Below are 14,840 nucleotides of genomic sequence, written 5' to 3'. Positions count from 1 at the left end.
ATTTGAATCAAACCGCCGCGCAGGGCAGTCCCAAGTTCCTGCCTAATGATGTTGGGGGGTATGCATTTACATGCTGATGATGATAATTGCAAATACATAAACAAGTAATACTATAATGAAAATAACAAATAACATTGGACAACTTAATACAGACATTTTCAAAATAAATGTAATTCCACAAGTAAAGAAATATTAAACCTAATGGCTTTTTGGCATATATGCCGTTAACCTGAAAACTACCCAAATACATATTTGTGTTTGCGAGACTTGAATGTGTCAAGGTCAGGGACAGGTCAGGCTGACTACAATGATGGTGTACTTATCTCTTTCAGATTGAGACAGATCTGGACACAAACAAATATACATCTGGCAGGAGGCGTATCACTTGCTGGTGTGAGAATGTTGGTATAACAAGAAGCAATGATGATGATGATGATGATGATCAGTAGCACTAGCTAGTCTTTTCTGATTGGCTGAGTGTGTATGGCTCTTTCTCGCTTACAGTACTTAAATTGTTAGTGTGGCTCTTATGGAATATTATATGAAGTTGCAGTCTATTCACATTGGGGATGCAGCATCAAAGAATATTCCCATTTGATTTTTTTAAAGAAGTAAACCACAGATGTTTCTCTTAAATTTAATTTTTTTGTACAGTATTTGTATTTAGCATATGTGTTTGTATGGAATAATATTCCATACATTTATTATTAACTAAACTGTCCAGACACTATTCCTGATTGTGTATATGACAATTTATTACGCTATTATACTCTGTAAAAATAGCTTAATGTAAATTCCATATATTGTACTAACAGTATTAAGCAACATCTCTATGTTACCTCTAGGCTATCTAGGCTGACCATATTATCCCTTTAACCTGGGACACTCATGAATTACACAGGTTCTGTGGCTGGCTGACTACAAGCCTGCATTTCACCTGGTTTTAAGCAGCCACAGAACCTGTGTAATTTATGAGTGTCCCAGGTTAAACGGATATTATGGTTAGCCAGGGCTATCGCATGGCTTAAGTATTCACCAGAGGTTTTCAAACATGGTCCTCAAGGCATCCCAAGAGTCTAGGTTTTAGGTATATCCATGGCTTAGCACAGATTGTTAAATCAAACTGACTGAGGTTCTAATTAAGTCACCTGTGGCCTAGTACAGATAAACTTAAAACATGCTCCATAGGGGTGCCTTGAGGACCGCAGGATGGCGTTTGAGAACCTCTGGTATACACACTTATTTCTCCTGTCTTAAACCCAGAGGATATATTAGTGATGTATATTGTAGCTGTACACATGTTAAGATGTGTCCAACTGAACATATGAATATAAATGCATTTTTCATGCCTATGTCTTTTCTTTCCTAGGTGTGATACAAACGTATCCAACTCGACATAATCCTCTTAATATCATGTATTTTTACATATTGGACTAGTAACACTTAAGCTCTGAATACTATTATGTGAAAGCATATGCACATTCTTTTTGATTGCACTGTGTGAAATACGAATATTGCTCCATTAACAAGCTCAGCAAATACAGTATCAGCAGATTCTCTTTTGTCAGTGCTTGGGCTTTATTTTACTTTATAAATGTTACTGATTTTGTCTTATTTAATTGTTATTGTGTAGTGGCTCAATAACAGTATATACTTTATAAAATAAGACCTCACATGATTAGTCCTTATGTGATGGAACATTTTTTTTTTAAATCTGCAAATCATAAATGTATAGATTGGGCGCAATACGTCTTATACATTTGATATAAAAAAATCTTTATATTAGATGATTTAGCAGGTGATTTTTTTTCCCCTTAAAAATTTCCCTCTATGGACTATGGTCTTAATGACACTACCAACCATGTGGCTGAAACTTATGTGATACCAAGATTCATGTTTCTGCTCCATCCCTACCCCTCCCACTTGCATGAGAAGTACAGCTTGGTGACTATATCTATCCCATGGCTAAAGTCAGTTAACAGTTTAACTTTATTTACCTGTATCGGATAAGGTACCAAATTTACTGCAAGACATACCATGAGCAGCTGCAACAACAGCACCAACAAAAACAGCAAGTGTTCGGCCTTTGATTCCCACCAGGTGCTTGCGATACTGTGGAGGTTTCTTCATTTTGTGACTGTTGCCTCTTTCTCATTTCAGCAATTCCTCTGTGGCTGAAAAACATTAGTAGACAAACTAATAAGACCTGATACAACTATTGAATAATAAACTTCATATGCCTAATATTATTAACACAGCCTAGCTGAAAAGGGCCTAATTCCGACCTGATCGTAAATGTGCGAAAAAAACACACATCTATGATTAAAATCTTTGGCATGTGGGGGGACGCCCGCCCACATGCTGGGTTCTGCACTCCCCGCAGACATGTAAAGGAAGTAGGCTACTCACTATGTTTAGGGTTGCAGCGGCCTGGCCCGCCCCACAAACAGTACGGACATGCCTGCAGTGTCTGGACCGTACCTCCAAACGCCGCCGCAATGCCACCGACACGCCCCACGACCGCCTCTGCCTGTCAATCAGGCAGGCAGAGGCGATTGCACAAGGCTTCAGCCTGCTGTCCATAATCATAGACAAATAGTCTTTTCTATACATTTGAGTCAGACTTGACCTAGTGCAATAAATTAAAATCAAGTAAGTCTTGAGCTCAAATGTAAGAGCTTGCAAGATGTGGGAAGCGGCGAGATTTTGGGGGTCTATTGGGAGGTGGCATATATACAGTATATATTTGTAACACCACTAAAAGAAGTTTTTTGTCACCTGGTCCAATGTGCTAAATTAGCTGAAAAATTTTGAAGATGTACATTATACTGTATGTGGATATTCAAGTTTTCAAAGTAGGTTCTCTGCAGTTAATATCTATATGTTGTTTTTGTTTTAAAAGACAAATTGATTACATCACTGCATTCAAGATTTGTGAGAAGTACTTTGTGAGAATGGTTTCATGAACTTCAGAAAAAAAGGTACATTTATAATATTAAGGTTATGTTTATTGTTTATTTTTATATCCAGTGGTGGCTCCTAACTTTTTTGGGTAGGGGGCTGCAGCTACCCAGGACAGAGAGGAGAGAGCTGGCCCTGACCAGCCGGGTCCCGGCGTCTGTGCATTGGAGCTGACAGGTGCTGGGTTCGGCACACACGGCACACAAGTGGTGGCCTGAGTGTGCATGTTCAAATCCCTGGCTTCTATGGACTGAATTGACTGCAGCACATAGAAGCCGGATTGGGCTGATGAATAGGCAGGGATTGGCTTCATACAGGAAGCCAGCTCTCTGCTAATCACTGCCTGGTCTGGCGGTCTAGGAGGGAGGAAACACTTCCCAATGGGATTTCCTGTCGTGCGAGTGACTGGTAGGTAGGACTTCCAATAGGAAGTCACTGCCAACAACAGTGAAGCCACTGAGACAGTGCAGTCACACAGACTTCAGCTAGCTCAGCCAAGCAAGCTGAAGTTGTGGATTTTACATGGGTGGTGGGGGTGCTCATAGGTAAAATCCACAACTGTATATCTATTGTACATACATTGCAAAGAATGCTGGCATTCTGGAATAGTGTCAATTAAATATTTTGCTCCTGCTATTAAATAGACCCACTCAGACTGACAATCAGAAATATAATACTTTTAAAACTACTGTAAAAATGAATTGGCCCTTTGAGATGGACCATTATATTAAGGATGATAAAAAGCAAGGTACATTGCAAATGACTCTCTTACAATTTTGGACCTTCTGTTAGATAATTTTTTTTAATAGAAAATACAAGAAATTTGAATACATAACAGAAATCTATTGGCTTGTTTTTGAAGTGAAAAAGTTTATTTAATGGATCTAAGCATCAGCGCTCATACATTTCGGGGGAACAAATAATGTGGAGTCATCAAACAAAAAATTCAAATATCACTAGGCTTTGATAAACTTCAGTAGACTGTAACAGACAGAGCTATAAAAAAAATATATGTTGTGGTTTCTCCTTGTTATAATGTTACATAGGATTTTGCTATATTAGGTCATTTAACATGCTGATATTGCTATGGCAGCATTCAGCATGTTGACACTGATGTCAACATGGTCAGAATGTCAACAATGTGGTTCTAAGGTAAGTCTATCCAGAACCCCAACACTAACCTTAACCCTAAAAATCTAACCCTGACTCTAACCCTTAACCCTAACCCTAAATCTATGCCTAACCCTAATGCCAACATTCTGCCCATTCTGCAACATTTTTCAGGTATTGACATTTATTATGTCCACATTTTAACTGAAGAAATAGGGCTTTTCCAACAAACAAACCTGGTGGGGTTGGAATAATAAATAGCTAGATGTTAAGTATTATAACGTTATCTACAGATTCTCTATATTAGGTCAGCAGGCTGAGGTCCAGATCTCTTTATATATAAACATAGAATTTGATGGCAGTTAAGAACCATTTGCCCCATCTAGTCTGCCCCTTTATATAGGGGAAGACTTAATAGTCTCTTGCGTTCTGTTTGAACAGTGAACATTATAGTATGTAAGTATGGACTCGTATATATTATGTATGCTGATTTTTAAAACAGAAACAGACTGTGCTTCATCAATTTACATTTGGCTGTAAATGACAGATCTATTGCTAATATATATATGTACTGGAATAGATATTTCTCATGTAGAGGCAAATGGACAGAATGCTGTGTGATATTATAAGACTTTCATTTTCAGTACAATTGGCAAACATTATTTTCCACACATCATGCACCCACATATTAATTATAAGCAGAAAAAAAACTATTGTGTCTTCAAAAGAAGTTGATTTGTTTTGTTGAGTGTAATAGAGAAAGAGTCAGGCATAACCAAAACCACACACTAGAAGAATACACATTTGCCTTGTAAATTTGATTTATTGCCTTCAAATTGAAACTGTTCATTACATAATTTTTCCAGCAGTAAAATTCTAGTTCACTTCAGAAGAGATATATTTCTGTTATTCTGGTGAATAACAATGCTTTGGTTTCATTAACATGATATATAGATATTAACAAGAAGAAAATGCAGTACACGTATTTTGGTAACTTCAAAAAACAACATCTTAGCATCTATCTGAAACATTTACTAATCTGAATACTTATACATGCTGTTGCGTAACAATGTCTGTCTTTAGGCTTGGTTGTATTCAGTACAACCTGTCGTTTGGGTAACATTCTGGTTTGCAGATATGCAGCATATTCTGGGGTCAGTTAGAGGTGGAAGCATTTGTGCTCCAAACAATAGCATTTGCACAATGTAATAATGTAATTAATTGACAGCTGGAGGGTTCCAGACAGCCAATCAGAAGCAGCTAGAATGCTTTGCTAAGTCATCATCATCATCATCATCATCATCATCATCATTTGGATCTTTGCATCAGCACCCACATGAGATACACCTCCATCTGCAAATGTGTAATGTCTATTTGTATAGAATTTGATTCTAGCTCCTGCAAAAAATAAATAAATATTTATATATACACTGCTCAAAAAAATAAAGGGAACACTAAAATAACACATCTGACTTCATGATGTGGTAATAAATAACCTTTGACCTTTTAAAAATTGGTGAATGCCCTCTTTCAAAATGACTATATATGCACTGCTCAAAAAAATAAAGGGAACACTTAAACAACACATCCTAGATCTGAATGAATGAAATATTCTTATTAAATACTTTGTTCCTTACATAGTTGAATGTGCTGACACCAAAATCACACAAAAATTATCAATGGAAATAAAATTTATTAACCCATGGAGGTCTGGATTTGGAGTCACACTCAAAATTAAAGTGGAAAAACACACCACAGGCTGATCCAACTTTGATGTAATGTCCTTAAAACAAGTCAAAATGAGGCTCAGTAGTGTGTGTGGCCTCCACGTGCCTGTATGACCTCCCTACAATGCCTGGGCATGCTCCTGATGAGGTGGCGGATGGTCTCCTGAGGGATCTCCTCCCAGACCTGGACTAAAGTATCCGTCAACTCCTGGACAGTCTGTGATGCAACGTGGCGTTGGTGGATGGAGCAAGACATGATGTCCCAGATATGCTCAATTGGATTCAGGTTTGGGGAACGGGCGGGCCAGTCTATAGCATCAATGCCTTTGTCTTGCAGGTACTGTTGACACACTCCAGCCACATGAGGTCTAGCATTGTCTTGCATTAGGAGGAACCCAGGGCCAACCGCACCAGCATATGGTCTCACAAGGGGTCTGAGGATCTCATCTCGGTACCTAATGGCAGTCAGGCTACCTCTGGCAAGGGCTGTGCGGCCCCCCAAAGAAATGCCACCCCACACCATTACTGACCCACTGCCAAACCGGTTATGCTGGAGGATGTTGCAGGCAGCAGAACGTTCTCCTTGGCGTCTCCAGACTCTGTCCGGTCTGTCACATGTGCTCAGTGAGAACCTGCTTTCATCTGTGAAGAGCACAGGGTGCCAGTGTCGAATTTGCCAATCTTGGTGTTCTCTGGCAAATGCCAAACGTCCTGCACAGTGTTGGGCTGTAAGCACAGCCCCCACCTGTGGACATCGGGTCCTCATACCACCCTCATGGAGTCTGTTTCTGATCATTTGAGTAGACACATGCACACTTGTGGCTTGCTGGTGGTCATTTTGCAGGGCTCTGGCAGTGCTCCTCCTGTTCCTCCTTGCACAAAGGCGGAGATAGCGGTCCTGCTGCTGGGTTATTGCCCTCCTACAGCCTCCTCCACGTCTCCTGATGTACTGGCCTGTCTCCTGGTAGCGACTCCATGCTCTGGACACTACGCTGACAGACACAGCAAACCTACTTGCCACAGCTCGCATTGATGTGCCATCCTGGATGAGCTGCACTACCTGAGCCACTTGTGTGGGTTGTGGACTCCGTCTCATGCTACCACTAGAGTGAAAGCACCACCAGCTTTAAAAAGTGACCAAAACATCAGCCAGAAAGCATAGGAGCTGAGAAGTGGTCTGTGGCACCACCTGCAGAACAACTCCTTTATTGGGGGTGTCTTGCTAATTGCCTATAATTTCCACCTGTTGTCTTTTCCATTTGCACAACAGCATGTGAAATTGATTGTCAATCAGTGTTGCTTCCTAAGTGGACAGTTCGATTTCACAGAAGTGTGATTGACTTGGAGTTACATTGTTTTGTTTAAGTGTCCCCTTTATTTTTTTGAGCAGTGTATATATATATATATATATATAGTGTTCCTTCTAAGCTGTTTCAGCAGGGTGCTGCACCCTGCCCATTTTTTAAATGTGAAAAAGCACCCTGCCCTTTTTCAGTGCACCCTGGAGGACCATAAATTGCCCCCTTGTATACAGAATGCAACAGTCAGAGTGCATGTTACAATGTTGTCGTCTACTCCTCGCCCACCTCTGAAATTGTAACACAATTTCTATCCTTTAGCCAACTGGATGGCAGAGGAGGCACTGTAAATAACACAGCACTCTGATAAAGAGGGAAAGAACAGGGTAAGCAGTGAGCATGTACTGCTTACAGTGTTTCCCTAGTAGAACAGACTTATTTTTTCCCTATATATTTTAACCCATTGTTTCACTTTTCTGTTTTATAACACATAGAAGACTGGACATATACAGTATGTTTCTCAGTACAGTTGTTAGGTGTCTTATATGTATGCATGGGTATATGATTTACTAAGGGCAAAATGTATGCACAAAAACTATAAACATAGGCGCTATGCTTTGTGCGCAAAGCGTCACATCAAAAATGTGCCCTTCAAAATAAAAATGTGCCCTCTTCAAAGATCAGCACCCTGCCCTAAAAAAATCCTAGAGTGAACACTATATATACCAAGAAATACCCTATTTAGTTGCGCTCGGATAAATAAGGCTGTAACCTAAAAGAGATCACCTGCTAGTGGAGATCAAACAATAACAATCACAATAAATTCCTTAGGTGCGCCAATATACTCAGGATATATTTAAAAATTATCCTCTATGGACCTAATGTCCCTTATCTTACAACACCAATGTCGATATATTCTATATTTTTTACATTTATTAAAATGTACATATAAAACATTTACATAAAACACAAACAGCATAATACAATGAATACTATCAACAAGACCTGTCTATTAATACAGAGGCTGGATGTTCATGTACTTTGCCCTTACGGGAGTGTGCTCACAAAAAAAGATCCACTGTATATTTTCAGGTCGTTTAAATCACTCAACCCATTTCGTCCTTTAGGTTGGACTTCTTCAGGGGTATATAGCAATGTTAGGATATATTTGAGAGTAGATCTACACAATGACATTCATAATGGTCGTGGATTCTGATAGGAAACTATGATCCGTTTTGATGTCTTATCTCTAAACGTAAATTATAGGTGAATTACTCCATAGTCAGAAATCGCTGTAGGCTTGATCTCCACTCAGTCGTTTCTAGTACAAGGGAATAGTCAGTTTCCATCCACAGCTATAGTAATGTTGTCTTGTAGACACTGTGTCAGAATCTGTCTTTCTAGCAAATGCTGCATGTCTTACATATATATATATATATATATATATATATATATATATATCAATACGAGGACGCGGCACTCTTGCTAGTCTCATAAAGAAACGGACATCCGTCCAAATGTCTTCTTCAACGTTTCAATTTATTAATCAAATTGTCATCAGGAAATAATACATGAACAAATAAAACACCTTTATATAGACATACCATGTAAGAATCAGGAACCCGTCAGGCGGGAAAATCACACTGACGTCATTAGTAGCATCAGTCAGCATATTGTACAATATTCAAGATTTATAGATGATTTATTTCTCATTTGGCATGGGGATGTAACAACTTTATTATCATTAATTGAGACACACAATCAATCCTCCAGTCCGATTAAATTTACACATACAGTATCCCAAAGTACAGTTAATTTCTTGGATGTTAAAGTAACATTAATAAATAATTGCATTCAAACGAGCCTTTATGTAAAACCAACGGACAGGAATACTTTTTTAAAAGCACAGAGTTGTCATCTTCGTGCAATGGGGGTCATTTCGAGTTGTTCGCTCTGTATTTTTTTCTCGCAATGGAGCGATTAGTCGCTAATGCGCATGCGCAATGTCCGCAGTGCGACTGCGCCAAGTAAATTTTCTATGCAGTTTGGTATTTTACTCACGGCATTACGAGGTTTTTTCTTCGTTCTGGTGATCGTAATGTGATTGACAGGAAGTGGGTGTTTCTGGGCGGAAATTGGCCGTTTTATGGGTGTGTGTGAAAAAACGCTACCGTTTCTGGGAAAAACGCGGGAGTGGCTGGAGAAACGGAGGAGTGTCTGGGCGAACGCTGGGTGTGTTTGTGACGTCAAACCAGGAACGACAAGCACTGAACTGATCGCACTGGCAGAGTAAGTCTCGAGCTACTCAGAAACTGCACAGAAAAGTATTTTCGCAATATTGCGAATCTTTCGTTCGCAATTTTGCTAAGCTAAGATTCACTCCCAGTAGGCGGCGGCTTAGCGTGTGCAAAGCTGCTAAAAGCAGCTTGCGAGCAAACAACTCGGAATGACCCCCAATGATCAACAGCTTGCCATATTCCCAGATGATCCGTATTTATAGGATCAATAGTGTTTATGAGGTTGCAGAACAAGAAATAGATCTGTTAATACAGAAATTTCTACATCGAGGTTATAGCAAAAAATCTTTATTGAAAGATAAACAACGGGTATTGGCAATGGATAGGACATCTTTGCTTAATAAAGTTACCATACAAAATCTTCAATCCAAAAGTATACCTTGGGTTAGCACGTTTAACACTTCATCTGAGAAAATTAAAAAATCAGCCAAGAAGAACTGGCAGATCATACAGAGTGATTCTAGTCTAGGCTTACAGGAGCATAGATTGATGCCGTGTTACAAACGGGGCCGTAGCTTGAAAGATATATTAGTTAAAACGGATTTGACATGTTCAATCTGTCGACCAGGAATTTTTGGTTATAAAAGGAATGGATGCTTTAAATGCACATGCGTAACCTGCCAGTTTTTATTGGCAGGTGATGTATTTTATCATCCCCACACTGGCACTCCATATAAAATCCGACACCACTTTACGTGCAATTCAAGCTTTGTTATTTATCAAATTATTTGCCCCTGCGGTCTTAGCTATATTGGCAAGACAGAATCTAAATTCAAGGAACGCATGGGTAATCACAGAGCAGCAATCCGGGCAGCGATTGCCTCAGGCTCTAGTGAACAACCTGTAGCGTGTCGTTTTGCGGAGAACCAGCATTCATTGACAAGCTTGAGATACCGTATGATTGATACGGTTTTACCTTGTATACGGGGAGGCAATAGATCAATTAAGCTGTTGCGTTTAGAAGCAAGATGGATACATCGTTTAAATGTCTTGTCCCCCAAGGGGTTAAATGAATGCATTACATATTCTAATTTGCGGTAAAATCCATTTAAGATTAAGTTATACCATGTGCATTTAGCTATGATTAAACAATTCTCTATGTGTGATAAGTGATTTATTATTTTTCAGCTTTTAGTGTAGTTGGAAACACTGCTTACAACCAATAACTAAGCAAGGGTTAACTTGATGCTTCATGATTAGATACAATTGAGTAACGGTGGTTAAACTTCAGCTTCATGCTTAGTGCAACGTATATATAAGAAGTAAGTTTCTCATGGTATTTAAGATAACAACATTAATGTAACGATATTTTTGTGACAACAACAGCAAAGTGTTGCATATGATTGTTTCATAGTACCAGCCTTGTAATAGATGATAACCTGTGTTTATTGATTCACATTATTAATTATCTCTTCGTTAAGTACGGCTTCCATTACCCGACAGAAGTAGAGTATTCACACATTTTATTTTTAATGTGGTACTTGGTCGGTATGTTTTTATCTTTGTGGTTGTGTTTTATATTAACACTTTTGGTAATAAGGATTTTTATACAGTCACTATGGCAACTATAATCACACTGAGGTCATAGAGATCGACGGCGGTCCATGGCTAATGACGTCAGTGTGATTCACACACCGGCAGTGGGGGTGATTTTCCCGCCAGACGGGTTCCTGATTCTTACATGGTATGTCTATATAAAGGTGTTTTATTTGTTCATGTATTATTTCCTGATGACAATTTGATTAATAAATTGAAACGTTGAAGAAGACATTTGGACGGATGTCCGTTTCATTATGAGACTAGCAAGAGTGCCGCACCCTCGTATTGATATTCAATTAACACCGTGAGGGCACCAGTGAAAGCTATCTGTGAAGGCTTATATGGAGTGCCGGACCGCAGCATCCGATATATATATATATATAGAGAGAGAGAGAGAAAGAGAGAGAGAGAGAGAGAGAGAGAGAGAGAGAGAGAAGAGGTTGCGGCACTCACAGGGCTTGGTATAAATTCAAAAATCAAATAGTGTCCAAACTATCTTAGCTGGACATCCATTTAGCAAAGACCTTTGCTTTATGGATGTCCATGACTTGGACACTATTTGATTTTTCAATTTATGCCAAGCCCTGTGAGTGCCGCAACCTCTTTTTTCCATACCTGCATACTACTGAGGGCACCCAAGCTATTCGTGACCTAGTAAGTTGGAGTCAATTGCGGTCTCTCTCTCTGTATGTGTATATATATATATATATATATATATATATCATTCCAAAATATTTACATATGCAATTCTAGACTTCTGATTGGGATATATAGATAACTTGCTGCCTTATATAAGTTCTCATTACTGGTGACCTACCATTTTGGGATATCCCAACCTTACTTAATGACTTGGTGTATTAACTACTTAACTGACATGGTAGCATGGGATCATGGTGGTCATTCCGAGTTGTTCGCTCGCTAGCTGCTTTTAGCAGCATTGCATACGCTATGCCGCCGCCCTCTGGGAGTGTATCTTAGCTTAGCAGAATAGCGAACGAAAGATTAGCAGAACTGCTACTAAATAATTCCTTGCAGTTTCTGAGTATCTCCAGACCTACTCCTAGATTGCGATCACCTCAGTCCGTTTAGTTCCTGGTTTGACGTCACAAACACACCCTGCGTTCGGCCAGCCACTCCCCCGTTTCTCCAGCCACTCCTGCGTTTTTACCTGGCACGCCTGCATTTTTTAGCACACTCCCTGAAAACGGCCAGTTTCCACCCAGAAACACCCACTTCCTGTCAATCACACTACGATCACTCCAGCAATGAGAAAACGTCGTTCGAGCTTGTGTAAATCTCCAAAGTTTTGTGTAAAATTACTAAGCGCATGCGCGCTGCGTACCATGCGCATGCGCATTTTCCACCTAATCGCTCCGTTGTGAAAAAACGGCAACGAGCGAACAACTTCAAATGACCACCCATGTTAGATCGGCTTTCACTGGCACAAGTACAACCCATGTGACCATGCCTGTTTGCTGAAAGTATAAATAGGAAGTCCATTCTGCACATGTTCTGCCCAGGCATTGGCAGAAGAAGGAACTGGGACAATACATAATAGACACCTGTATTTAAAAATTAAGAGCAAGTGATCTGGAATACATTTTTTAAAGTAAGACCTGTTTGATAAATATTTAAAAACATAAGTACGTAAACTGTATTACATTATATTTTAAAACTTACATTGCATATCATTCTCTTTACTGTGGATAGCAATCTTCCAATAACAATTCAACTAGATCAACAGAGTAAAGAGATAATTGTTATTGATCAATAACTGACATTTCCCTTGAATAACCATTAATGTTTTATGATAGCAATTGTCTCTAAATTAATAGATCCTTGGTAAGAATAATTTCCTGTCATCATAAATGACAAAGAGAAAAGATGCTAATGAATTCTCAAAAAAATGCTGTACCTTCAACTAGTCTGTGCCAAATTATGCTGAATGTCCATACTTTCCTTTAGTACTACAAATCACAGCCTGCATCCCCACGAAAAATTGAGGCAGTTATTATACTTAAACACATTCGACCAGTTAGCAACTTATTGGGTATCAAAACTGCTAAACTATTTGTGTGTTTCTTAGGGGAATACTTATCAAACCTTCTAAAGAAGACATGTTTAGGTTTTGTCCACAGCAACCAATCCATTTCTGACTATCATTTAGTATGTTCAAAACAATCATACAGTACCTCGAATATCGTTGGTTGAATAATAATAACACTACTGGTTCAGGATAAGGTAACCAACCTCTTCCAGAAGCTATCAAACAGTGATTACAATATTACCAGGTGTGAAATAATGGAAATAATAGACATCAAACAAAACAACAAACGTATTTATCCTCAGGGGCTCAAGTTAAGGATAGACAGAACAGGATCAAAGTCAGAGGAAAAGCTGAAGCCAAAAGCCAGGAATCCAAACATCAAACCAATCAGAAGCACAGAGAGTAACTACTGTACTGAGCAGCTACAGTCACTGCCACAAGTGACATGGTAAGGCAGATACTTAGACTGGCAGGTTGATGTATCAAGCAGTAAAGAGAGTGGACGTGGCGCAGTGTAGAAGTTGCCCATAGCATCCAGTTAGCTTTGAGGTAGCATTATGATAGGTATAAGCTGACCGCTTTCAATGGGCAACTTGTCTACTTCTCTAATCTTGTCACTGCTTGATACACAAACACTTATTAACCGATGGCTTGGAGTCTAAATTCCAACCTCTTCCTAATGAATGATAAGCAGCACCTGAGAAACAGCCAATGGGAGCAGAGAAGCTGCTTTTTTCCTAGGCAACTTGCACAAACCCCCGGCTGTTTCTTACACTGTATCATTTAAAAATTTAATAATAGGTATAAACATACATGGTCAGAATTAGATATTTCTAAATATTTCTAAATCAAACTTTGTAAATCTAGAATTCCTTGAGTATCATTATGGCAAATATCACTAAGACACAAAATATTGCAGGCCACTAAATTATTCATTTTTAATTGCTTTGTTTTCTTCCTGAATTCACTAACCTAACATGATGCCTATGTCAGCTATTACTTAAACAGTAAGCTCTTCATCTTAGTACACCAGGAGCCTGATGCAGAGTTAGAAGTGAATTTGATGTATGTTGCTCTTATCTGCGTGCAGTAAAGAAATGTGCATACAGTATGCACCTGTGCCATATGTACAGTATGTGTTTGGTTTGCTAATAGTCATATTATTGTACATGCACCTACCCTAAGCTTGGTACACAAGACTCTGCATAACTTGCAATAGCTTTGACAAGCCCTCAATGAACTTTGAATATGTGATCATACCCTATTATAGTCCAGTTACGCTTCACCATTCATAAGTGTAGATGTTTGAAATCCATACAGCTCTACATTGCATGTATTTACATATGCACAATTCCAGAGCATACTGTACTCTATGTAGTGTGAAAGCATGCAAGGTATGTCTGCAGACAAATATACATTCATCTGTTCATCAGCCTGCAGAAGTAATATTATTGGGGTTACCAATAATATTAAATTGTGATGAGACAGAATACACATTTTACTCTTATAACGATATATTTCAAGCCAGATACATTTAAGTATGGCTTATTCTGCTTAATAAAGGAAGCCAAAAAAGTGAGATATTTACATAATGTAGTGCAGTACATATGTCAGTCATATATATGTCCTCTTACTGTGCACATTGCACATGGTAGTATATTCCTTCCAATACCATGCACATTTCCCCACCAACAGTCCAAGCTGGCTTCAGCTTCTTAGCTCCTAATCTCTTGGATAAAATCTCCCCTCGGTAGACAGAAAAAAGTTAGAGTTGTGTTACCTGAATGTCTGCTTACTAAAGATGTGACCTGACATTTGTTTTTGTTTATGCTGCATATTTTAGATTATATTCCTACTAGTA

General features: G+C 38.9%; 1 protein-coding gene across 5 annotated transcripts in view; it reads right to left on the bottom strand.

Moving 5' to 3' along the window:
• RGS17 (regulator of G protein signaling 17) overlaps positions 1-14,840 on the bottom strand; it is a 155,797-nt gene that overhangs the window by 47,228 nt on the left and 93,729 nt on the right. For 3 of the 5 annotated variants that reach the window (XM_063917843.1, XM_063917844.1, XM_063917845.1), the window contains exon 2: positions 2,037-2,174. In XM_063917843.1, the coding sequence (XP_063773913.1) occupies positions 2,037-2,155 (119 nt within the window). In that variant the 5' untranslated portion in view covers positions 2,156-2,174. Of the gene's footprint in view, positions 1-1,997; positions 2,175-14,840 lie in introns of those variants that run through there. The other 2 variants (XM_063917846.1, XM_063917847.1) reach the window with 1 other exon arrangement.

This window comes from Pseudophryne corroboree, chromosome 4, assembly GCF_028390025.1.
Source record: "Pseudophryne corroboree isolate aPseCor3 chromosome 4, aPseCor3.hap2, whole genome shotgun sequence".
Classification (NCBI taxonomy): Eukaryota; Metazoa; Chordata; class Amphibia; order Anura; family Myobatrachidae; genus Pseudophryne; species Pseudophryne corroboree.
The sequence above is the reverse complement of the archived record's forward strand: the minus strand, read 5'-3'. Positions and strand labels throughout refer to the sequence as shown.